General features: G+C 44.8%; 1 protein-coding gene across 4 annotated transcripts in view; it reads right to left on the reverse strand.

Moving 5' to 3' along the window:
- Nucleotides 1–3,268: 3,268 nt before the first annotated feature.
- Nucleotides 3,269–24,764, reverse strand: part of LOC106585161 (very long chain fatty acid elongase 7) — a 40,929-nt gene continuing 19,433 nt past the window's right edge. For all 4 annotated transcript variants that reach the window (XM_014171065.3, XM_014171063.3, XM_014171064.3 and 1 more), the window contains 7 exons: nt 10,018–10,106; nt 9,474–9,664; nt 9,139–9,219; nt 8,749–8,805; nt 5,813–5,918; nt 5,336–5,472; nt 3,269–5,207 (listed from right to left, as the gene is read on the reverse strand). In XM_014171065.3, coding sequence (XP_014026540.2) covers nt 4,944–5,207; nt 5,336–5,472; nt 5,813–5,918; nt 8,749–8,805; nt 9,139–9,219; nt 9,474–9,664; nt 10,018–10,106 — 925 coding nt within the window. In that variant the 3' untranslated portion in view covers nt 3,269–4,943. The remainder of the gene's footprint in view (nt 5,208–5,335; nt 5,473–5,812; nt 5,919–8,748; nt 8,806–9,138; nt 9,220–9,473; nt 9,665–10,017; nt 10,107–24,764) is intronic.

Below are 24,764 nucleotides of genomic sequence, written 5' to 3' on the forward strand. Positions count from 1 at the left end.
CTGTTTTTGTCTATAACAGCCTGTTAAAAAGTTGTTGATAGTTGGTATTATGCATTTTAATCAGCTTTCACATACACATTGTCATTCTCAAATATTAATCTTTATCACCAAATGCACACTTTTTTTAAAGTAACCTAGCTGATGCATAAACTAATAGGGGAAAATGGAGAGTATTCCAAGTTTCTTATAGGCCTACACCAGGGAGATTGGTTCTGGTTTAATAATGGGGGAATATACTCCTCTACACTTCATGCATAAATAAAGATGATTCAGAATGTGACTTAAACTCTGATGTACATATGGCATGTAACATTTTCCTCCCTCTTTACTTTACCCAAAAGAGGTACATAAAATGTCTCCAGATATTCTGAATGATTTTGTGTGAGTAGGCCCAATGTAGGCCTACTGTATGAGTTCTAAACGTCACATGTCCACATCAATAAACTATCCTGGTCCAAACGCACCAAGACAGTCGTGAAGAGGGCACGACAACACCTTTTCCCCCTCAGGAGACTGAAAAGACTTGGCATGGGTCCCCAAAAAGTTATACAGCTGCACCATCGAGAGCATCCTGACCGGTTGCATCACGGCGTGGTATGGCAACTGCTCGGCATCTGACCGTAAGGCGTTACAGAGGGTAGTGCGTACGGCCCAGTACATCACTGGGGCCAGGCTTCCTGCCATCCAGGACCTGTATACTAGGTGGTGTCAGAGGAAGGCCCCAAAAAATTGTCACCGACTCCAGCCACCCTAGTCAGACTGTTTTCTCTGCTACCGCACAGCAAGCGGTACCGCTGTTTATCTATGCGTAGTCACTTTACCCTTACCTACATGTACAAATGACCTCAATTAACCGGTACCCCCTGTGTATAGCCTCTTTGTTTTATTGTTGCTTTTTATTTTACTCTATTTCTTACTTTATTTAGTAAATATACTGCTCAAAAAAATAAAGGGAACACTTAAACAACACATCCTAGATCTGAATGAAATAAATAATCTTAAATACTTTTTTCTTTACATAGTTGAATGTGTTGACAACAAAATCACCCAAAAATAATCAATGGAAATCCAATTTATCAACCCATGGAGGTCTGGATTTGGAGTCACACTCAAAATTAAAGTGGAAAACCACACTACAGGCTGATCCAACTTTGATGTAATGTCCTTAAAACAAGTCAAAATGAGGCTCAGTAGTGTGTGTGGCCTCCACGTGCCTGTATAACCTCCCTACAACGCCTGGGCATGCTCCTGATGAGGTGGCGGATGGTCTCCTGAGGGATCTCCTCCCAGACCTGGACTAAAGCATCCGCCAACTCCTGTACAGTCTGTGGTGCAACGTGGCATTGGTGGATGGAGCGAGACATGATGTCCCAGATGTGCTCAATTGGATTCAGGTCTGGGGAACGGGCGGGCCAGTCCATAGCATCAATGCCTTCCTCTTGCAGGAACTGCTGACATACTCCAGCCACATGAGGTCTAGCATTGTCTTGCATTAGGAGGAACCCAGGGCCAACCGCACCAGCATATGGTCTCACAAGGGGTCTGAGGATCTCATCTCGGTACCTAATGGCAGTCAGGCTACCTCTGGCGAGCACATAGAAGGCTGTGCGGCCCCCCAAAGAAATGCCACCCCACACCATGACTGACCCACCGCCAAACCGGTCATGCTGGAGGATGTTGCAGGCAGCAGAACGTTCTCCACGGCGTCTCCAGACTCTGTCACGTCTGTCACGTGCTCAGTGTGAACCTGCTTTCATCTGTGAAGAGCACAGGGCGCCAGTGGCGAATTTGCCAATCTTGGTGTTCTCTGGCAAATGCCAAACGTCCTGCACGGTGTTGGGCTGTAAGCACAACCCCCACCTGTGGACGTCGGGCCCTCATACCACCCTCATGGAGTCTGTTTCTGACCGTTTGAGCAGACGCATGCACATTTGTGGCCTGCTGGAGGTCATTTTGCAGGGCTCTGGCAGTGCTTCTCCTGCTCCTCCTTGCATAAAGGCGGAGGTAGCGGTCCTGCTGCTGGGTTGTTGCCCTCCTACGGCCTCCTCCACGTCTCCTGATGTACTGGCCTGTCTCCTGGTAGCGCCTCCATGCTCTGGACACTACGCTGACAGACACAGCAAACCTTCTTGCCACAGATCGCATTGATGTGCCATCCTGGATGAGCTGCACTACCTGAGCCACTTGTGTGGGTTGTAGACTCCGTCTCATGTTACCACTAGAGTGAAAGCACCGCCAGGATTCAAAAGTGACCAAAACATCAGCCAGGAAGCATAGGAACTGAGAAGTGGTATGTGGTCCCCACCTGCAGAACCACTCCTTTATTGGGGGTGTCTTTCTAATTGCCTATAATTTCCACCTGTTGTCTATTCCATTTGCACAACAACATGTGACATTTATTGTCAATCAGTGTTGCTTCCTAAGTGGACAGTTTGATTTCACAGAAGTGTGATTGACTTGGAGTTACATTGTGTTGTTTAAGTGTTCCCTTTATTTTTTGGAGCAGTGTAAATATTTAGTGCTATTTCTTGAACTGCATTGTTGGTTAAGGGCTTGTAAGTAAGCATTTCACGGTAAGGTATACACCTGTTGTATGTGGCTCATGTGACAAATAAAATAGTTTTTTTGATAGAAATAACACCATTCTCCAAATCCAAAGTAGATGCTTTTCCCGCTTGGAACCGGTAGGTTCGCTAGACCTTCATGGTTTCCTCGCACATAAAGGTGGTGGAATTAGCCTAAATCAAGGTCAGAATATGGCGTATCTGTACACACCGCCACACCTTAAAGGTCTGAATTGGGCCCATAGTGTCATTTTGTTGCATTAAAGCTCAGGCTCTAATCAATGTCCACAAACAATTCCAGTTCTGAAAAGGTTGAAGTGTTAAGACAATTCTGAATAAAAAAATGTTTAAATGAACAAAAACTGATTGAAATAATTATAGTCTAGTTACAGACCAGTGTAAAACATTACACTGTTTCAAAGCACCTCCCAGTGGGAAAAAATGTATTCATATGTTCTCAGAGGAGTGTTCATGTGCCTCTGAGGTTAGCTGTGCTGCTTTTTACTTCTCATCATTCCAGTGTCTAAAATTGTCAAAATGTGGACTCCAGATTCATCCATCCAAGATTCACCCATTTCAAAAAGTTATACTACTACTTCTAATATCCAGCATTGGTTATGGGTGAATGACTGTTGAAAACAGTAAAATATGCTGAAGCAAATATTTGAACTGCTACAAACTAAGCCCCAAGAATAGAACACAGGTGATGTATAAAACAGCATTTATTTTTATATAAATACAAAAATAATTACTTTACACATTACTGTTTTTATACGGAATTAGCGACACGTCTGGAGGACACTCATAACTACAACGTGGAGCTGGAGGGGCTTTGACAAAGGCACTGAACAGTAACCCATGTGGATAACACGCTCACACTAGAACTAACATCAGCAAATACATTTAAAATCAGCTAGATCGCTGTTGCTTATTGGACTCAGCCTACACCCAACGCACTGGGGTTTTACTACACCTGTGGAGGCCCATCCTACACTTAGCTAATGCTGTGTCCTCAATCACCTGTTGAGCAGAGCGCGGAGGCGAAAAACCAAATGTGAACACACCCAGTGAGAAAGCATACTAACTGTCATAAGCATGGCATCAGGACTGAACTCAATTTGGAAGAGTGGATATAAAACGTATATGCATGCAGTGGTAAACAATGGCTACAGTTTTTTTTTTAAATGTGTCGTTCTTTGCTTGCGACAGAGCTAAAGCGAAATGTGCACTCTGCTCCAGTTACTGCAAGAACAGTGCCACGCTTTTCTCTCTGGCTTCAAATGTCACACCGTCACTTCTGTTGGACATAATACAGACAGATTTCAATGAGATTCAAGTAGGCCTACAGCTCTTTAACAGTACGAGCAGGTTGGCATCCAAAGTTTCTCAGCACCAGTAGAGGCTGTGACTCAAACCAGAGAGAAATGGGTGCGGAATTTATGAAAAGGGGGGGGGGGGGTGGTGTCAACACCAATACACTCCACTCAGTATACATGTAAACATCGGTTCTTACTGGCAAAATGGTTATGCTGTATCCTTCCACCATTACAGGTGTACTATGGGTAGGGCCCAGAGTTTTTCCCAGCCATGTGACCAGACCCAGGAAATACATCAGGCCTCAACTATGGAAGATGGCTCACATACTCATACAAAATCCTGCTAGACTTTCAGTAGCAGAATATATCAAATGTTTACAATTAAATGCACAGACAATGTATTAAAATTATAAAAAAGTACAGGTATTGAAATATAGAAACCAGCTGAAAGCAAGGTCACATTATAAAGCTGAATTCTACAGCCAAAGCTAGAGAGGTTCAGCACCAACTCTAAACAGCAGAGGTCATTTGGGCTGGTGGGACAAAGCTACTGAACTGCCCCAACATTGGCTAACCTAACACACGTCTAACAAATACAATCTATTTATAAAATAAAAAAATATTTAAAAAAAACACTCAACTTGTGCTTTCACCCTGAACAGGAAAGAAAAGCACAGGTATAAAACTTTAAAATATCTAATACAAAAAGTCCAGTAGAGCTTTGGGTCATAACTCTGAGAGATTGCTGTAGCAGAGAGAAAAGAAAATATCAGAAGGTCCAGAGGTGAGGGGTCAATTCTCTTTCAGTTCAATAGTGCAGTGACTTTTATACTGGAAAACAAAACTCCTGCATACCTAACCTGGGATGTAATCATTAGTCCAAAAAATGTTGCAATGGAAAAAGACAGTTTCTATTAGACAAATTCAGGTAGGTACCTATCCGTTTGGTTCCTAGTGAATACACCTCAGTACTCTAAATTCCATGTCTAATTTCAGTTCATGAATAGGCTCATATTCAAATGAGATCGACCCTTGATCGTGAGCCTGATTGATTGATCTCCTGTCACTTATCCTTGTCACAGTGGAAACCATTCCCATTGGTTATTTCGCCGTTGGTTTTGTTGTAGGGGTGGGCCCAGGTTTTGGCCTGAAGTACCTTGGGAAGCCTCTTTCCCTTGGTGTAGGCGTGGTACCAGAAGTTGAGGAAGAGGAGGAGGAAGACCAGGCCATAGAGGCCAATGATGTAGATGAAGATGGGGAACTGGTAGGGACAGTCCTTCATGAAGAAGTACTGCCAGATGTGGGTGGTAACGATCACAAACTGGATCTGAGGACAGACAGAGGAAGGTCAAATATGACTTGTTTTTAACATAATCATATCCTTGTTCATAAAAACGTATGACTTCTGATTCAAATTCAAGTTCAATTCCCACACTAGTGCAGTGCAGTACGTACCAGCTGAATAGTGGTGAGGTACTTCTTCCACCAGAGGTACTTCTGGTAGGCGGGGCCCAGGGCAGACAGGCTGTAGTAGGAGTACATGATGACATGGACCACACAGTTCAACAGGGCATGGAATGTCCCCTGGCCACCTAGAGAACGAGATGAGCAATTAGCAGCTATGATTTTTTTTGTTCTATAGAGCAGTGGTTCCCAAACTTTTTAGTCCCGTACCCCTTCAAAAACATTAAACTTCCAGCTGCGTACCCCCTCTAGCACCAGGGTCAGCGCACTCTTAAATGTTGTTTTTTGCCATCATTGTAAGCCTGCCACACACACACACACACACACACACACACAATACATTTATTAAACATAAGAATGAGTTTGTCACAACCCGGCTCGTGGGAGGTGACAAAGATCTCTTATAGGACCAGGACACCAACGTGCTAATACAGTCACTGTACCAATTCAAGCACTTGTATACTGTACCTGCAGCGAACCGGACCCCAAACCACCAGGTAAAGGGCATGATAGAGTGATGATAGACATGGAGGAACGTAATCTGACTGTTCTTCTTCCTCAGAACAAAGAAGATCTGAAAGAAGGGAGAATTCAGCCATTTAACTTAAAGGCCCAGTGCAGTCAGAATTCTGTTTCTTCCTGTGGTTTATATCATATTGTACAACAGCTGATGAAACTAACACTGTAAAAGTGTGAAAAAAATGTGATCAGTGTAATTTCCTAAAAGTTGCTGGTTGAATTTACAATCTACACAGGACCTTCTCAATCAGCAGGTTTGAACGGGCGGGAGTGTCTGCTTTCCATGGTGACATCACCATGCAGTAAATTGGTGAATAAACCAATGAAGAGTGTTCCAAACCGCTTTGCCAATAACTGCTATTTTTCAGTTTCTCTCTCCCCACTCAGACCACTTACAGACAGTCCTAGTAAAATTATTGCTTGAGAAGTAATTTAGCTAAAAAGCTATTTTTGCTCAAATTAATGGGAACCTATTACAAATCAAATTTTATTAGTCACATGCGCCGAATACAACAGGTGTAGAGCTAACAGTGAAATGCTTACTTACGAGCCCTTAACCAACAATGCAGTTAAAAAAAATACAGATAAGAATAAGAAATAAAAGTAAAAAGTAATTAAAGAGCAGCAGTAAAACAACGAGACTATATACAGGGGGGTACCGGTACAGAGTCAATGTGCGGGGGCACCGGTTAGTTGAGGTACTGTGTACATGTAGGTAGAGTTATTAAAGTGACTATGCATAGATGATAACAACAGAGACTAGCAGCATTGTAAAAGAGGGAGAGTGGGGGGGGGGGGGGGGGGGGGGGCAATGCAAATAGTCTGGGTAGCTATTTGATTAGATGTAGAAGCTGTTTAGAAGCCTCTTGGACCTTCGGCTTGGTGCTCCGGTACCGATTGCCATGCGGTAGCAGAGAGAACAGTCTTTGACTAGGGTGGCTGGAGTCTTTGACAATCTTTAGGGCCTTCCTCTGACACCGCCTGGTATAGAGGTCCTGGATGGCAGGAAGCTTGGCCCCAGTGATGTACTGGGCTGTACGCACTGCCCTCTGTAGTGCCTTGCGGTCGGAGGCCGAGCAGTTGCCATACCAGGCAGTGATGCAACCAGTCAGGATTCTCTCGATGGTGCAGCTGTAGAAGCTTTTAAGGATCTGAGGACCCATGCCAAATCTCTTCAGTCTCTTGAGGGGGAATAGGCTTTGTCGTGCCCTCTTAACTACTGTCTTGGTGTGCTTGGACCATGTTAGTTTGTTGGTGATGTGGACAGCAGGGAACTTGAAGCTCTCAACCTGCTCCACTGCAGCCCCGTTGATGAGAATGGGGGCGTGCTGTGTCCTCTTTTTCCTGTAGTCCACAATCATCTTCTTTGTCTTGATCACGTTGAGGGAGAGGTTGTTGTCCTGGCACCACACGGCCAGGTCTCTGACCTCCTCCCTATAGGCTGTCTCGTCGTTGATCAGACCTACCACTGTTGTGTCTTCGGCAAACTTAATGACGGTTTTGGAGTCATGCCTGGCCGTGCAGTCATGAATGAACAGGGACTGAGCACGCACCCCTGAGGGGCCCCTGTGTTGAGGTTCAGCATGGCGGATGTGTTGCTACCTACCCTTACCACCTGTGGGCGGCCTGTGAGGAAGTCCAGTTGCAGAGGGGGGTGTTTAGTGCCAGGGTCCTTAGCTTATTGATGAGCTTTGAGGGCACTATGGTGTTGAACACTGAGCTGTAGTCACTGAATAGCATTCTTACATAGGTGTTCCTTTCGTCCAGGTGGAAAGGGCAATGTGGAGTGCAATAGAGATTGCATCATCTGTGGATCTGTTGGGGCGGTATGCAAATTGGAGTGGGTCTAGGGTTTCTGGGATAATGGTGTTGATGTGAGCCATGACTAGCCTTTCAAAGCACTTCATGGTTACAGATGTGAGTGCTACGGGTCGGTAGTCATTTAGGCAGGTTATCTTAATGTTCTTGGGCACAGGGACTATGGTGGTCTGCTTAAAACATGTTGGTATTACAGACTCGTACAGGGAGAGGTCAAAAATGTCAGTGAAAACACTTGCCAGTTGGTCAGCGCATGCTCGCAGCACACATCCTGGTAATCCATCTGGCCCTGCGGCCTTGTGAATGTTGACCTATTTAAGGTCTTACATCGGCTGCGGACAGCGTGATCACAGTCTTCCGGAACAGCTGGTGCTCTCATGCATGTTTCAGTGTTATTTGCCTCGAAGAGAGCATTTAAGTAGTTCAGCTCATCTGGTAGGCTCGTGTCACTGGGCAGCTCTCGACTGTACTTCCCTTTGTAGTCTAATGGTTTGCAAGCCCTGCCACATCCGACGAGCGTCAGAGCCGGTCTAGTACAATTTGATCTTAGTCCTGTATTGACACTTTGCCTGTTTGATGGTAAGTCAGAGGGCATAGCGAGATTTCTTATAAGCTTCTGGGTTAGAGTACCACTCCTTGAAAGCAGCAGCTCTAGCCTTCAGCTCAGTGTGGGTGTTGCCTGTAATCCATGGCTTCTGGTTGGGGTATGTACATACCGTTACTGTTGGGACAACGTCATTGATGCACTTATTGATGAAGCCAATGACTGATGTGGTGTACTCCTCAATGCCATCAGAGGAATCCCAGAACATATTCCAGTCTGTGCTAGCAAAACAGTCCTGTAGCATAGCATCTGCTTCATCTGACCACTTTTGTATTGATCTAGTCACTGGTGCTTCCTGCTTCAAGTACAGTAAGGTACTTGATTGTTACCCAGAGATGATTTCATATTGATATAAAAACAGCTGCATTGGGCCTTTAACAGAACAAGACAAAGAAAAAAAACAGACAACTGAACAAGCGAGACACAAACAGTCAGAAAGCTGTACTAAAGGGAATCAGCTTACTGTGTCCAACATCTCTATGAACTTTGAGAAGTAGTAGAGCCAACACGTCCCAGCCATCTAAAAGGAGGAGAGCGAGGTTATTTGTAGCAAGACAGGAATAATTATATTTCTTACAGATAAGCAAAACCATTAAATTCAAAATGGTGGTGACCTAACAGGCCTCACCACACGACTAATGACATTATGCAACACAGAAAACTTGGTGTGAGTCACGGCTATGGAATGGCCTGCTCTCAATGATTCTTTGTTCCAACAGTTTGTTAGCATTCTAGAGTCAGTGGAGGAATCCACAGGTGAATGGGTGTTAGAGACAAAGGAACTACCAGTACTAGTAGTTTGAAGATCTCTGCCTGTACTGTAGCAGGTTGCGCCACATTCTACAGCTCTTACCCTCACTGCCTGCGGCGAGTCCGAGTAGTCCACTAGGTCACAGTGGAATGTGTAGCCCGTCCCCCAGCCCGACATCACATACTACAGTAAGAGACAATTCATTAAAACATACTCCTAATCACAACACAGTTGTTGTTGCACTTGCTCTCCTTTAAACAAAGACTAGACGCCAACTGAAATGCATTGTCTCCACATTGAAACTAAAGAATGTAGTGTAAAGTATTACAAATTAGAAATCACGATTGTTGAGTTTGCTGCTAAACAAGATGGTATTGCTTGACGAGGCAGTAACAAACACTAGAGCCTGTCAGAAGTCCATTGAGAAAGAGACCCACCTCATAGCACATGTAGAGGGACAAGGCGACCACGCTGAAGTTGTAGAAAATGAGAACTTCTTTGAGGTGGAAGGCCTTGCGGTTCTCCATGAGTCTGGGCCCCAGCCGGGTGACAAAGTAGATGTACGCCACGATTATTATGGTTTGGGGGAGCGGCGACGACATGAGAAACCAGTCTTCTGTCCTGGGGTCTGGAAAGCAGAGAAAGGTTGAGTGTGATTCAACATAGCATGATGTATTGAGTTATCTAGCCAACCATTCAACTGAGATGCACCAATATGAACAAGTTTAAGGGGTTAGATTTAGAGTCGATTCCCATGGCTTGTAATTACCAGCGCCATGTCATCAACCCCAAAAGACCAACCATGGCTAGATGAAGAGTCAATATCTGTCCGTTTCCACCAAGTAACACAATGGAAGAGAATGTTGCATAATGCTTTTATGCGTTATCCTCTGGCTTCCACTGGAATTGCGCATTTACCTTTTTAATACCAAAACTAAAAATCTATGCATCGCTGGACAGCAGTTAGTGATGGATCCTCACCTGCATTCTTCATGAAGTTTTCATACCAGAGTCCGGCCCTGGCCGTTAGATCCCTGAACTCCATGTCTCTCTGAGCTCCTGTAGCCGTCCTGGAGGAGGAAACACACAGGTCAGAGGTTAGAGATCAGTGCTGTGACAGAGGTAAGACAGTGGTTCTTGCTATCGGGGATCCTTGGGACATCCAACTATGACGTCACCCAATTGAAGTAGAAATGTAAAAGAGTGCGGGTTAGCTCAGGGTTATGGTTAGGTTAAGGGTAGGGATGTCCCAAGAATTCCGTATAGCACTAAACGTTCAGGCAGTCCTACAGTAGTTTTCTTGGACGGGATGATCCACATGAAATAACATCCCTTAAATCTCAATCTTACTCTCTTGACTTAAATGGTCATAACATTTACATGATCTAGTCCTAGATCACCCCATTTCCCTCTAATAAATAAGCATGTACCATATTCAAATACTCTGTGACCAAAGTGGATGGGTCATATACAATATACCAGCCCTGAATGAAAGGCTGTATTGTTGAAGTGAAATGAGTCTAATCAGCATCTCTCTCTCTCCTCTTGGTCAGTATCTCATTGGAAGACAAGGGATGGAGTGTTGACAGTACAATGGCCATCAGTCAGTCTTCCTCACCCATAGGGCTCTGGTGCACTAAATAGTGAATGGGGTGCCATTTGGAAATACAGACAGTCAGCATGCAGGGAACAGCAAAGCACTCATTCACTGGAGTGCGTGGCACACGTGCACACAGGGACAGTCATTATAATGAAGACACTATTATAATAATTCAGTTATACAACTAATAGCCCATGTAGTCCTACTCAAAGTCTTCCCATTCAAGATGACCTGCATTCTAAATATCAGTCTACCGTTCCCAAGCCGACATGCCTGCTGCTAAGCGGGAGGGAAAGATTAAGATACACACAGACAGATTAAGGACCAACACTGGATCGGTCAACCAATGATACCCATTAAGAGGGAGGGAGCTAAGGATAAATGGCATTTACAGAGAACAGCTACATGAGGCTATGGTTACTATCCTGACATCTCTCTATTCAATAAAATTACAACCTGAAGACACAGAATGCCAAGCCAGATAACAAAGCTCCATTCTAGAACAATTAGGCCAATACTCAACACAAGTGGATTGCTGACTGACATGTACACCATGTCCATGTCAGATTTCCATTCAAACAGTCTACTGCAAACTAAACCAGCGGATAGCTATGCCGTCATGCAATATATTATAAGCAGGGGGGGGCATTTTATTTAACCCATGAGACACAATGCTCTTTAAGATTCAGCCTAACATGATGTAGGCCTAAGTACTAGTAAAACAAGACAACATTTAGAGCCATGTGAAGCAGTCCCTTTACATTCCTAGAAGGGTGGGGGGAGGAAGACGAGCTGAACCCTTGGTCTCTTTCCCATCACTGGAGACACCAAGAAACCAACTGATTCTAAAAGATCCACACAATGCAAGATCATCCTACATGCCTGAAACTATAAATTCAGTCCATTGGAAGTACTTTACTTAAAAGTATTCCAAAATACAAACAAGTATTGTGCGCAGCGTGTAGCTGAGAAGAGACTTCTCCATCTCAAACCGGCAGTCTACAAAGTCCAACAGAACAGACCGTGTAGAAAGTTCCAGACTACGGGATACACAGTGTTATCTGGCAAAGCCTGCCATGTGACACTTCCAAGATAAGTAAGCTTTAAAAAAGGTGCATTATACAGATATCGCTCTGCCATTTCCTGGTTGCTAAAATTCTGATAGTTTGCCTAAATCAAATCAAATTTTATTGGTCCCATACACCTGGTTAGCAGATGTTAATGCGAGTGTAGCGAAATGCTTGTGCCTCTAGTTCCGACCATGCAGTAATAGCTAACAAGTAATCTAACAATTTCACAACAGCTACCTTATAAACACAAGTGTAAAGGAATGAATAAGAATATGTACATATAAACATACGGATGAGCGATGGCCGAACGGCATAGGCAAGATGCAGTAGATGGTAAAGAGTACAGTATATACATATGAGATGAGTAATGTAGGGTACGTAAACATTATATAAAGGGACATTGTTTAAAATGACTAGTGATACATTTTTTACATCCAATTTTTAATTATTAAAGTGGCTAGAGATTTGAGTCAGTATGTTGACAGCAGCCACTCAATGTTAGTGATGGCTGTTTAACAGTCTGATGGCCTTGAGATAGAAGCTGTTTTTCAGTCTCTTTGATGCACTTGTACTGACCTCGCCTTCTGGATGATAGAGGGGTGAACAGGCAGTGGCTCGGGAGGTTGTTGTCCTTGATGATCTTTTTGGCCTTGCTGTGACATCTGGTGGTGTAGGTGTCACGGAGGGCAGGTAGTTTGTCCCCGGTGATGCGTTGTGCAGAGCTCACTACCCTCTGGAGAGCCTTACGGTTGTGGGTGGAGCAGTTGCCGTACCAGGCGGTGATACAGCCCGACAGGATGCTCTCGATTGTGCATCTGTAAAAGTTTGTGAGGGTTTTTGGTGACAAGCCAAATTTCTTCAGCCTCCTGAGGTTGAAGAGGCACTGTTGCGCCTTCTTCACCACACCGTCTGTGTGGGTGGACCATTTCAGTTTGTCCGTGATGTGTATACCGAGGAATTTAAAACTTTCCACCTTCTCTACTACTGTCCCGTTGATGTGGATAGGGGGGTGCTCCCTCTGCTGTTTCCTGAAGTCCACGATCATCTCCTTTGTTTTGTTGACGTTGAGTGTGAGGTTGTTTTCCTGACACCACACTCTGAGGGCCCTCACCTCCTCCCTGTAGGCCGTCTCGTCATTGTTGGTAATCAAGCCTACCACTGTAGTGTCGTCTGCAAACTTGATGATTGAGTTGGAGGCGTGCATGGCCACGCAGTCATGGGTGAACAGGGAGTAAAGGAGAGGGCTGAGAACACACTCTTGTGGGGCCCCCAGTGTTGAGGATCAGCGGGGTGGTGATGTTGTTTCCTACCCTCACCACCTGGGGTCAGCCCGGTAAGCAAATTGGAGTGGCTCTAGGGTGTCAGGTAGGGTGGAGGTGATATGATCCTTGACTAGCCTCTCAAAGCACTTCATGATGACGGAAGTGAGTGCTACGGGGCGATAGTCGTTTAGCTCAGTTACCTTAGCTTTCTTGGGAACAGGAACAATGGTGTCCCTCTTGAAGCATGTGGCAACAGCAGACTGGGATAGGGATTGATTGAATATGTCCGTAAACACACCAGCCAGCTGGTCTGCGCATGCTCTGAGCACACGGCTGGGGATGCCGTCTGGGCTGGCAGCCTTGCAAGGGTTAACACGTTGCGGTGAAGGAGAGTCCGCAGGTTTTGGTAGCGGGCCGTGTTGGTGGCACTGTATTGTCCTCAAAGCGAGCGAAGAAGTTGTTTAGTTTGTCTGGGAGCAAGACATCGGTGTCTGCAGCGAGGCTGGTTTTCTTTTTGTAGTCCGTGATTGACTGTAGACCCTGCCACATTCCTCTCGTGTCTGAGCCGTTGAATTGCGACTCTACTTTGTCTCTATACTGATGCTTAGCTTGTTTGATTGCCTTGTGGAGGGAATAGCTACACTGTTTGTATTCGGTCATGTTGCTGGTCACCTTGCCCTGATTAAAACCAGTGGTTCGCGCTTTCAGTTTTGCGAGAATGCTGCCATCAATCCACGGTTTCTGGTTGGGGAAGGTTTTAATAGTCGCTGTTGGTACAACATCACCAATGCACTTGCTAATAAACTCGCTCACCGAATCAGCGTATACATCAATGTTGTTCGACGCTATCCAGAACATATCCCAGTCCACGTGATCGAAGCAATCTTGAAGTGTGGAATCAGATTGGTCGGACCAGCGTTGAACAGACTTGAGCACGGGCGTTTCCCGTTTTAGTTTCTGTCTATACGCTGGGATCAACAAAATGGAGTCGTGGTCAGATTTGCCAAAAGGATGGCGAGGGATGGCTTTGTATGCGTTGCGGAAGTTAGAGTAACAATGATCCAGAATTTTCCCAGCCTGGGTCACGCATTCGATGTGCTGATAAAATTTAGGGAGCCTTGATTTCAGATTAGCCTTGTTAAAATCCCCAGCTACAATAAACGCAGCCTCAGGATATGTGGTTTCCAGTTTACATAGAGTCCTATGAAGTTCTTTCAGGGCCGTCGAGGTGTCTGCTTGGGGTGGATGTACACGACTGATTATAATCGAAGATAATTCTCTTGGTAGATAATGCGGTTGGCATTTAATTGTAAGGAATTCTAGGTCAGGTGAACAAAAGGACTTGAGTTCCTGTATGTTGTTATGATCACACCACGACTCGTTAATCATAAGGCATACACCCCTGCCCTTCTTCTTACCAGAGAGATGTTTGTTTCTGTTGGCGCGATGCGTGAAGAAACCAGGTGGCTGTACTGACTCTGATAACGTATCCCGAGTGAGCCATGTTTCCGTGAAACAGAGAATGTTACAATCTGTGATGTCTCTCTGGAAGGCAACCCTTGCTCGGATTTCGTCTACCTTGTTGTTAAGAGACTGGGCGTTGGCTAGTAGTATACTCGGGAGCGGTGGGCGATGTGCCCGTCTACGGAGCCTGACCAGAAGACCGCTCTGTCTGCGGCGACATTGTTTTGGGTCGCCTGCTAGGATCCAATCCATTGTCCTGGTCGTATTAAGTCGTATTCCTGGTCGTAATGTTGGTAAGTTGACGTTGCTCTTATATCCAATAGTTCCTCCCGGCTGTATGTAATGAGACTTAAGATTTCCTGGGGTAACAGTGTAAGAAATAATACATTAAAAAAAAATCAAAAAATACTGCATAGTTTCCTAAGAACGCGAAACGAGGTGGCCATCTCTGTCGGCACCAGTTTATGTGACAAAACAAGCTAGTGTAGAGAATCATTGTACCATCTAAAACGCTGTGAAATATATTTTCCATAACCAAAAATATTGTATTTTCAGCTGTTTGATGCAAAAAGGAAACTTTATAGGAAGCACAGAAATAGCACACATAGAACAGATCTACCACTTAGACTTGCTTGCAATGAGTGAGATCTATAGTTCACATTTCTATGTGAATTTGGTCAGGTCGCCCAAAAAGTTAAATATTGAGCTTTAACATTCAAATGATGTCTGACTGGTTTTGGGGGAAAAAGTCCAATACAACTGTTTTTATCTCAATATCAAATCATTTCTGGGTAAAAATGAAGTACCTTACTGTGATTTTTTTCAATTCAAATGGTCAAAAAGAAACAAAAGCTTCTAGCTTCTTAGCAAAGAGCAATTTCTCTTTGGAAGGGGAAAACTAAAAACTAGCAGTTATTAGCAGAGGTTTGGAACTATTTCTTATTGGTCTATTAACTAATTTATCGCATTGTGATGTCACCAGGCAGGCCAAAACTCCATCCCACAAAAACAGACTGACATTTTCAGGCAGTCTTTTTAAAACAGTTTACACTAATTTTCACAATATTATTCCAACCTCAGTGTGGAAATGTATATAAAACACATGGAAATCACATTTGACTGCAGTGCGTCTTTAACAGAAGAGTGTTTATTATGAGGGAAACAGTGGCCTTTGCTCAACTCCTGCATCCTCTCTCGTATCTGGCATTCTTTTGAATAAGGTCAAAGGTAATCGAGGAAAGACTGCGAAGAGCATGAAAGTGGACGAAAATACGCTTGTATGAAATGAGACTCTCACCAATCGCGCGTCATCAGGCAAATTACATTCACAGGGTGGAATCCCCTCCAAAATGTATATAGCTATCAAAACAAATGATGTTGTAAATGGATAAGTAGCATATCGTTTTTAAATGTTTGCATGCTTTTCTCCTTCGAGAAAACAATATCTGATTCAAAGGGGGTGTGGCAGATTTCTAAAGTCTTCGGTGAAGAACTCCGGTAGAATACACTTGTGCTTCCTCGCCGAAAGGAGGCTATCGAAGTGGGGAGGACCGTCTTCTGTTTGGCTACTAACGAATTGACTCACTCCTCGGTTACCGGGTCACGGAGGAGAGAGGATGGGCTTCTGCTCAAACGGAAAAATGCCATCGTCTTAGTGGAGCAGCTCCCGTTAATGGCACAAATCCCCAGGGCCATCACTACACCCAGAAAAGGGGATGATGCATGGGCCATTCAACACTAGATTTCCATATATAATTTAGATACGAGTACAAGTAAGCCTACAGGATATGCCCTGAACTGGCTGTACATGTTCAAGCACCGGGTTTCCCTGGATAAAACTTACATCCATTAAAGCCACCATTGTTCCTGTACCCAAGAATGCAAAGGTAACTGAACGAAATGACTATCACTATCACTTCTGTCATCATGAAGTGCTTTGAGAGACTAGTCAAGGATCATATCACCTCTACCTTACCGGTCACCCTAAACCCACTTCAATTTGCTTACTGCCCCAATAGGTCCACAGACGATGCAATCGCCATCACACTGCCCTATCCCATCTGGACAAGAGGAATACCTATGTAAGAATGCTGTTCATTGACTATAGCTCAGCATTCAACACCACAGTACCCTCCAAGCTCATCATTAAGATCGAGGCCCTGGGTCTCAACCCCGCCCTGTGCAATTGTGTGCTGGACTTCCTGACGGGCCACCCCCAGGTGGTGAAGGTAGGAAACAACATCTCCACATCACTGATTCTCAAATTGGGGCCCAACAAGGGTGCGTGCTCAGCCCCCTCCTGTACTCCCTGTTCACCCATGACTGTGTGGCCATGCACACCTCCAACTCGATCATCAAGTTTGCAGATGACAACAGTAGTAGGCATGATGACCAACAACGACGAGACAGCCTACAAAGAGGAGGTGAGGACTCCGAGTATGGTGTCAGGAAAACAACCTCACACTCAACGTCAACAAAACAAAGGAGATGATCGTGGACTTCAGGAAACAGCAGAGGGAGCACCCCCCCCCCCATCCACATCGACAGGACAGTAGTGGAGAAGGTGGAAAGATTTAAGTTCCTCGGCGTACACATCACAGACAAACTGAAATGGTCCACCCACACAGACAGTATGGTGAAGGCACAGCAGCACCTCTTCAATCTCAGTGGGCTGAAGAAATTTGGCTTGTCACCTAAAACCATTAAACTTTTACAGATGCACAATTGAGAGCATCCTTTCTGGCTGTATCATCGCCTGGTACGGCAACTGCACCGCCAGTAACCGCAGGGCTCTCCAGAGGGTGGTGCGGTCTGCACAACGCATCACCGTGGGCAAACTACCTGCCCTCCAGGACACCTACAGCACCCGATGTCACAGGAAGGCTAAAAACATAATCAAGGACAACAACCACCCGAGCCACTGCCCGTTTCCCCCGCTACCACCCAGAAGGCGAGGTCAGTACAGATGCCTCAAAGCCGGGACCGAGAGACTGAAAAACAGCTTCTATCTCAAGGCCATCACTAGCACAGAGAGGCTGCTGCCTACATACAGACTTGAAATCATTGGCCACTTTAATAAATGGAACACTAGGCACTTTAATAATGTTTACATATCTTGCATTACTCATCTCATATGTACACTGCTCAAAAAAATAAAAGGGAACACTTAAACAACACATCCTAGATCTGAATGAAAGAAATCATCTTATTAAATACTTTTTTCTTTACATAGTTGAATGTGCTGACAACAAAATCACACAAAAATAATCAATGGAAATCCAATTTATCAACCCATGGAGGTCTGGATTTGGAGTCACACTCAAAATTAAAGTGGAAAACCACACTACAGGCTGATCCAACTTTGATGTAATGTCCTTAAAACAAGTCAAAATGAGGCTCAGTAGTGCGTGTGGCCTCCACGTGCCTGTATGACCTCCCTACAACGCCTGGGCATGCTCCTGATGAGGTGGCGGATGGTCTCCTGAGGGATCTCCTCCCAGACCTGGACTAAAGCATCCGCCAACTCCTGGACAGTCTGTGGTGCAACGTGGCGTTGGTGGATGGAGCGAGACATGATGTCCCAGATGTGCTCAATTGGATTCAGGTCTGGGGAATAGGCGGGCGGGCCAGTCCATAGCATCAATGCCTTCCTCTTGCAGGAACTGCTGACACACTCCAGCCACATGAGGTCTAGCATTGTCTTGCATTAGGAGGAACCCAGGGCCAACCGCACCAGCATATGGTCTCACAAGGGGTCTGAGGATCTCATCTCGGTACCTAATGGCAGTCAGGCTACCTCTGGCGAGCACATGGAGGGCTGTGCGGCCCCCCAAAGAAATGCCATCCCACACCATGACTGACCCACCGCCAAACCGGTCATGCTGGAGGATGTTGCAGGCAGCAGAACGTTCTCCACGGCGTCTTCAGACTCTGTCACGTCTGTCACGTGCTCAGTGTGAACCTGCTTTCATCTGTGAAGAGCACAGGGCGCCAGTGGCGAATTTGCCAATCTTGGTGTTCTCTGGCAAATGCCAAATGTCCTGCACGGTGTTGGGCTGTAAGCACAACCCCACCTGTGGACGTCGGGCCCTCATACCACCCTCATGGAGTCTGTTTCTGACCGTTTGAGCAGACACATGCACATTTGTGGCCTGCTGGAGGTCATTTTGTAGGGCTCTGGCAGTGCTCCTCCTTGCACAAAGGTGGAGGTAGCGGTCCTGCAGCTGGGTTGTTGCCCTCCTACGGCCTCCTCCACATCTCCTGATGTACTGGCCTGTCTCCTGGTAGCGCCTCCATGCTCTGCACACTACGCTGACAGACACAGCAAACCTTCTTGCCACAGCTCACATTGATGTGCCATCCTGGATGAGCTGCACTACCTGAGCTACTTGTGTGGGTTGTAGACTCCGTCTCATGCTACCACTAGAGTGAAACCACCGCCAGCATTCAAAAGTGACCAAAACATCAGCCAGGAAGCATAGGAACTGAGAAGTGGTCTGTGGTCTCCACCTGCAGAACCACTCCTTTATTGGGGGTGTCTTGCTTATTGCCTATAATTTCCACCTGTTGTCTATTCCATTTGCACAACAGCATGTGAAATGTATTGTCAATCAGTGTTGCTTCCTAAGTGGACAGTTTGATTTCACAGAAGTGTGATTGACTTGGAGTTACATTGTGTTGTTTAAGTGTTCCCTTTATTTTTTTGAGCAGTATATATACTGTATTCTATCTATTGCATCTTAGCCTATGCTGCTCTGTCATTGCTCATCCATATATGTATATATTCTTATTCCATTCCTTTACTTACATTTGTGTGTATTATGTATTTGTTGTGGAATTGTTAGATGATGCACAAGCATTTCGCTACACTCGCAAAACATCTGCTAACCATGTGTATGTGGCCAATAAAATTTGATTTGAAATCACTTGAGTTGAGCCGAGGGCAAATAATGTTACCACGGCAAATTGAATAAATAAATCAGAACAAAGAACACACAAATGTGACCATTAGCTTCTCCTTCACCCAAATCCAGATAGCAGATGTTCTGAAAGAGCTGCAAAACCTGGACCCATACAAATCAGCTGGGCTAGACAATCTGGGCCCTCTCTTTCTAAAATGATCCCCTGCCATTGTTACAACCCCTATTACCAGTCTGTTAAACTCTCTTTCGTATCGTCCGAGATTCCTAAAGATTGGAAAGCTGCCGCGGTCATCCCCCTCTTCAAAGGGGGTGACACTCTAGACCCAAACTGTTACAGACCTATATCCATCCTGCCCTGCCTTTCTAAAGTCTTCGAAAGCCAAGTCAACAAACAGATCACTGGCCATTTCAAATCCCACTGTACCTTCTCCGCTGTGCAATCCGGTTTCCGAGCTGGTCACTGGTGCACCTCAGCCACGCTCAAGGTACTAAACGATATCATAACCACCATCGATAAAAGACAGTACTGTGCAGCCGTCTTCATCGACCTGGCCAAGACTCTGTCAATCACTGTATTCTTATCGGCAGACTCAACAGCCTTGGTTTCTCAAATGACTGCCTCGCCTGGTTCACCAACTACTTCTCAGACAGAGTTCAGTGTGTCAAATCGGAGGGCCTGTTGTCCGGACCTCTGGCAGTCTCTATGGGGGTACCACAGGGTTCAATTCTCGGGCCGACTCTTTTTTCTGTATACATCAATGATGTCGCTCTTGCTGGTGATTCTCTGATCCACCTCTACACAGACGACACCATTCTGTATACATCTGGCCCTTCTTTGGACATTGTGTTAACAAACCTCCAAAACGACCTTCAATGCCACACAACACTCCTTCCGTGGCTTCCAACTGCTCCTAAACGCTAGTAAATCTAAATGCATGCTCTTCAACCGATCGCTGCCCGCACCCCCGACTAGCATCACTACTCTGGACGGTTCTGACTTAGAATATGTGGACAACTACAAATACCTAGGTGTCTGGCTAGACTGTAAACTCTCCTTCCAGACTCATATTAAACATCTCCAATCCAAAATGTAATCTAGAAATCGGCTTCCTATTTCGCAACAAAGCATCCTTCACTCACGCTGCCAAACATACCCTCGTAAAACTGACTATCCTACCGATCCTCGACGATGTCATTTACAAAATAGCCTCCAACACTCTACTCAGCAAACTGGATGCAGTCTATCACAGTGCCATCCGTTGTCACCAAAGCCCCATATACCACCCACCACTGTGACCTGTATGCTCTCGTCAGCTGGCCCGTGCTACATATTCGTCGCCAGACCTATTGGCTCCAGGTCACCTATAAGTCTTTGCTAGGTAAAGCTCTGCCTTATCTCAGCTCACTGGTCACCATAACAACACCCACCTGTAGCACGTGCTCCAGCAGGTATATCTCACTAGTCATCCCCAAAGCCAAGAGCCCCTTTGCCCTCCTTTCCTTCCAGTTCTCTGCTGCCAATGACTGGAACGAATTGCAAAAAAAAAAAAAAAAAAATCACTGAAGTTGGAGACTTATATCTCCCTCACTAACTTTAAGCATCAGCAATCTGAGCAGCTTACAGATCACTGCAGCTGTACACAGCCCATATGTAAATAGCCCATTCAACTTCCTAACTCATCCCCATATTGTTTTTATTTACTTTTTTTGCTCTTTTGCACACCAGTATTTCTACTTGCACATCATCATCATCATCTGCACATTATCACTCCAGTGTTAATTTGCTAAATTGTAATTATTTCGCTACTATGGCCTACTTATTGCCTTACGCCATTTGCACACACTGTATATAGACTTTTTCAATTGTGTTATTGACTGTACATTTGTTTATTCCATGTGTAACTCTGTGTTGCTGTTTGTGTCACACTGCTTTACTTTATCTTGGCCAGGTCGCAGTTGTAAATGAGAACTTGTTCTCAACTGGCCTACCTGGTTAAATAAAGGTGAAATAAAACAAACAAAAAAACTAATGGCATCAACATAATCAACATAAGATCAACATAATAAAATAGTAGGTGATTCCTTGGGCAAACTGCACTACCATGTGGATCTACACAACACTTTACAGGTCATGCAGGTTTCCTCTTTGACTGATAAGGTGTGGTGCCACACAATGGGATAGCACTGGATGTCTGCGTCATTCAAACCCTTGGTTGACATGGTGACACCATTATAAGACACACACAAGCTTTCACATGTTCATTTCAGTTTATGCAATTGACACCTTTCCTGTCTGACAGCTCCCACCCCTTACAAAAAAAGATTGCAGTCAGAGTGAAGTATAACTGCAGTATGCTGCAAATACTGTGTCCAAAAGACACTTTTTTTACTGGAGTAATTTTGCAGTGGAACTGTAGTTCAACTGCAGTTATTCTGCAATGACTGCTTCCAAAATACCACATTCGACTGCAGTTACTGCACTTTTATTGCAGTTTCAAAACTGCAATCTTTTTTTGTAAGGGACCCTGATGAAGCTAGTCCAACTGGCCACCAGATGGCACTATTATTCCTTTTACATCATTTGTCATCTGCGTCTGACTTTAAAGTGCCCAGCCAGCTAAACACTCATGTCTCATGGCAGCCTACTTGTACATAAAGAATCCTCAATTCAGGCTGCAAAAGTGTCAGTTTCCTCCTTAACTCGATTTGACAGGGAAAATATGTGTACCGTCTTAAAACAATTTTCCACCACTATTTTCGGACAACTTCTAGATGTTGCACACTCTTTTCAGTGCAGCAGTCTTTTTTGCCTGTGAAAATGGTGCTGGAAAATTGTGATTTATTATGACAGTATGCATATTTTCCCAGTTCTTTTAGGCAGGCGGGTCATTAAATCGAGTTAAGGAGGACACCGACACCTTTGCAGCCTGAATGGAGGATGCTTTATGTACTAGCCGGTCTCCGGGGGACACGAGTGTATAGCTGGATGGGCTGAGAAGGGTAACAAATTCCCCCACCTGTTGGGCATTGCTTTCCTGCAGGTCTGTCAACGACGGCAGGTGTTTAGCAGGCAGGAGCGAAAGACATTGTGTGCGTCGGTACACAGCAGGCAGGATAGGTAGCTAGCTAGGACACGGTAAACTGTTTCCTTCAACCCCCGCCTGCTTGGCACTGCTTTCCCACAGTTCTGTTAACGACGGTGAGGGCAGATGTTCGGCAGGTGTTAGCGAAGGACATTGTGTGCGTTGACGGTCCTTTGCCCCCCAAAAGACTTTGATAATACTTTCATTTTCTTTTTGACCCACATCTTTAAATCGTATAGACAATGAGGGGAAATCCAGGAAACCAGTCAGTATCTGGTGTGACCACCATTTGCCTCATTTGCAACATCTCCTTCGCATAGAGTTGATTAAGCTGTTGATTGTGGCCTGTGGAATGTTGTTCTACTCCTCTTCAATGGCTGTGCAAAGTTCCTGGATATTGGCGGGAAATGGAACACGCTGTCATACACGTCGATCCAGAGCATCCCAAACACGCTCAACGGGTGACATGTCTGGTGAGTATGCAGGCCATGGAAGAACTGGGACATTTTCAGCTTCCAGGAATTGTGTACAGATCCTTGCGACATGGGGTCGTGCAATATCATGCTGAAACATGAGGTGATGGCGGCGGATGAATAGCACGACAATGGGCTTCAGGATCTCGTCACGGTATCTCTGTGCATTCAAATTGCCATCGAAAAAATGCAATTGTGTTCGTTGTCTGTAGCTTATGCCTGCCCATACCATTACCCCACAGCCACCATGGGTTCACAACATTGACGTCAGCAAACCACTTTCCCACATGACACCACCATACACGTGGTCTGCGGCTGGTTGGACGCCAAATTCTCTAAAATTATGTCGGAGGCGGCTTATGGTAGAGAAATTCGCCTAACATTCTCTGGTAACAGCTCTGGTGGACACACCTGCAGTCAGCATGCCAATTGCACCCTCCTTCAAAACTTGAGACATCTGAGGCATTGTGTTGTGTGAGAAAACTGCACATTTTAGTGGCCTTTTGTCCCCAGCACAAGGTGTAACTGTGTAATGATCATGCTGTTGAATCAGCTTCTTGATATGCCACACCAGTCAGGTGGATGGATTATTTTTGCAAAGGAGAAATGCTCACTATCAGGTACTTAAATTGCGCACACATTTGAGAAATTAGCTTGGAACATTTCTGGGATCTTTTATTTCAGCTAATGAAACATAGGACAAAACTGTATATTTGTGTTCAGTGTTTGTTTGTCCTCTGTTTTCCATACTGTTTAATAAAATGTTAAATACAACCACCAACTGTTACCTCATTGCTGTTGCTATAACATGGCAACTCAGCTCAATGCACATGTGACAATTGAATCTCAACAAGCAAACAGTCAGTCGGTGGTTGTATTTGATTAACGTTTTTTTAATCTATTTCAGCAAACAAAGAAAGGCACGCAACAAAAGAGGACGACCATAGGTACACGGTAAGGGTTTAAGAATGTAAATGTTTTAAGTATAGATTGCATAGCGAAGGATTCGGAGGTTCATACAAAAATAAACAGGTCTTGATATACTTGTCTATTTAAATACAGGACTGGGTTGGTGAAAGGGGAACCCTTAATGTCACCTCTCCAGACACGTAAAATCAGTGAGTGATTACTTCAAGTGAGAATGCATGCATTTAAGTATTCCAATAAGGCCCAGTAGCATAAAACGTCTTACGTGTATTTCCCACTTTAAATCAGTTGCACAAAACATTTTAGGGCGAATTACCACCTTAAATTAAGTGATCAAGTTAAGGGTGCCCATGATTTCCCTTAACTGCATCATTCAGTACGGATATCAATGTAAACAGCATTTGTGGAGATCAATGATGCTTTCCTCTGTCCTGGTTTAAAAAGGAATACAGCCACCAGCTAGCTGGCTAAACAATGTAAGGTGCACAATCCAAGACTTACAAAGCTACCTACTCTAAATTAGCTTGACGTGCTAGAAAGTAATAGAAACAAGTTGAGAACTAAAATAAATGGTTTAATATCTTCCGAATCAATTCGTTTCTCCTTTCTTGAACGCAGAAGTTCTATTTTGCGATCTAGTTAAGACGTTCAGTGACTCAAGTCGTCTCCATGGTAACCGGAGTCTTTCTGTCGTACCTGCCTTCAAACTACCGTGAAACCTTTCAATTATGTCCTTACCTAAGGAAATGTTTGAGGGGCTCTATGCAACACCCTTAGGTATGAGGAAGTTATTCCTTAAGGGAACACTTAAGATGTTTTATGCAATTAGGCTTCACAGAAAGGAATTCCGTCATAGTAATCCCGGTAGTAACTCGTCCGTCAAGACTCATCACCGGCCCACGAAGACCAGCGCTAGAGGACTGGCAC

This window comes from Salmo salar, chromosome 24 (genome assembly GCF_965601325.2).
Source record: "Salmo salar chromosome 24, fSalSal1, whole genome shotgun sequence".
Classification (NCBI taxonomy): Eukaryota; Metazoa; Chordata; class Actinopteri; order Salmoniformes; family Salmonidae; genus Salmo; species Salmo salar.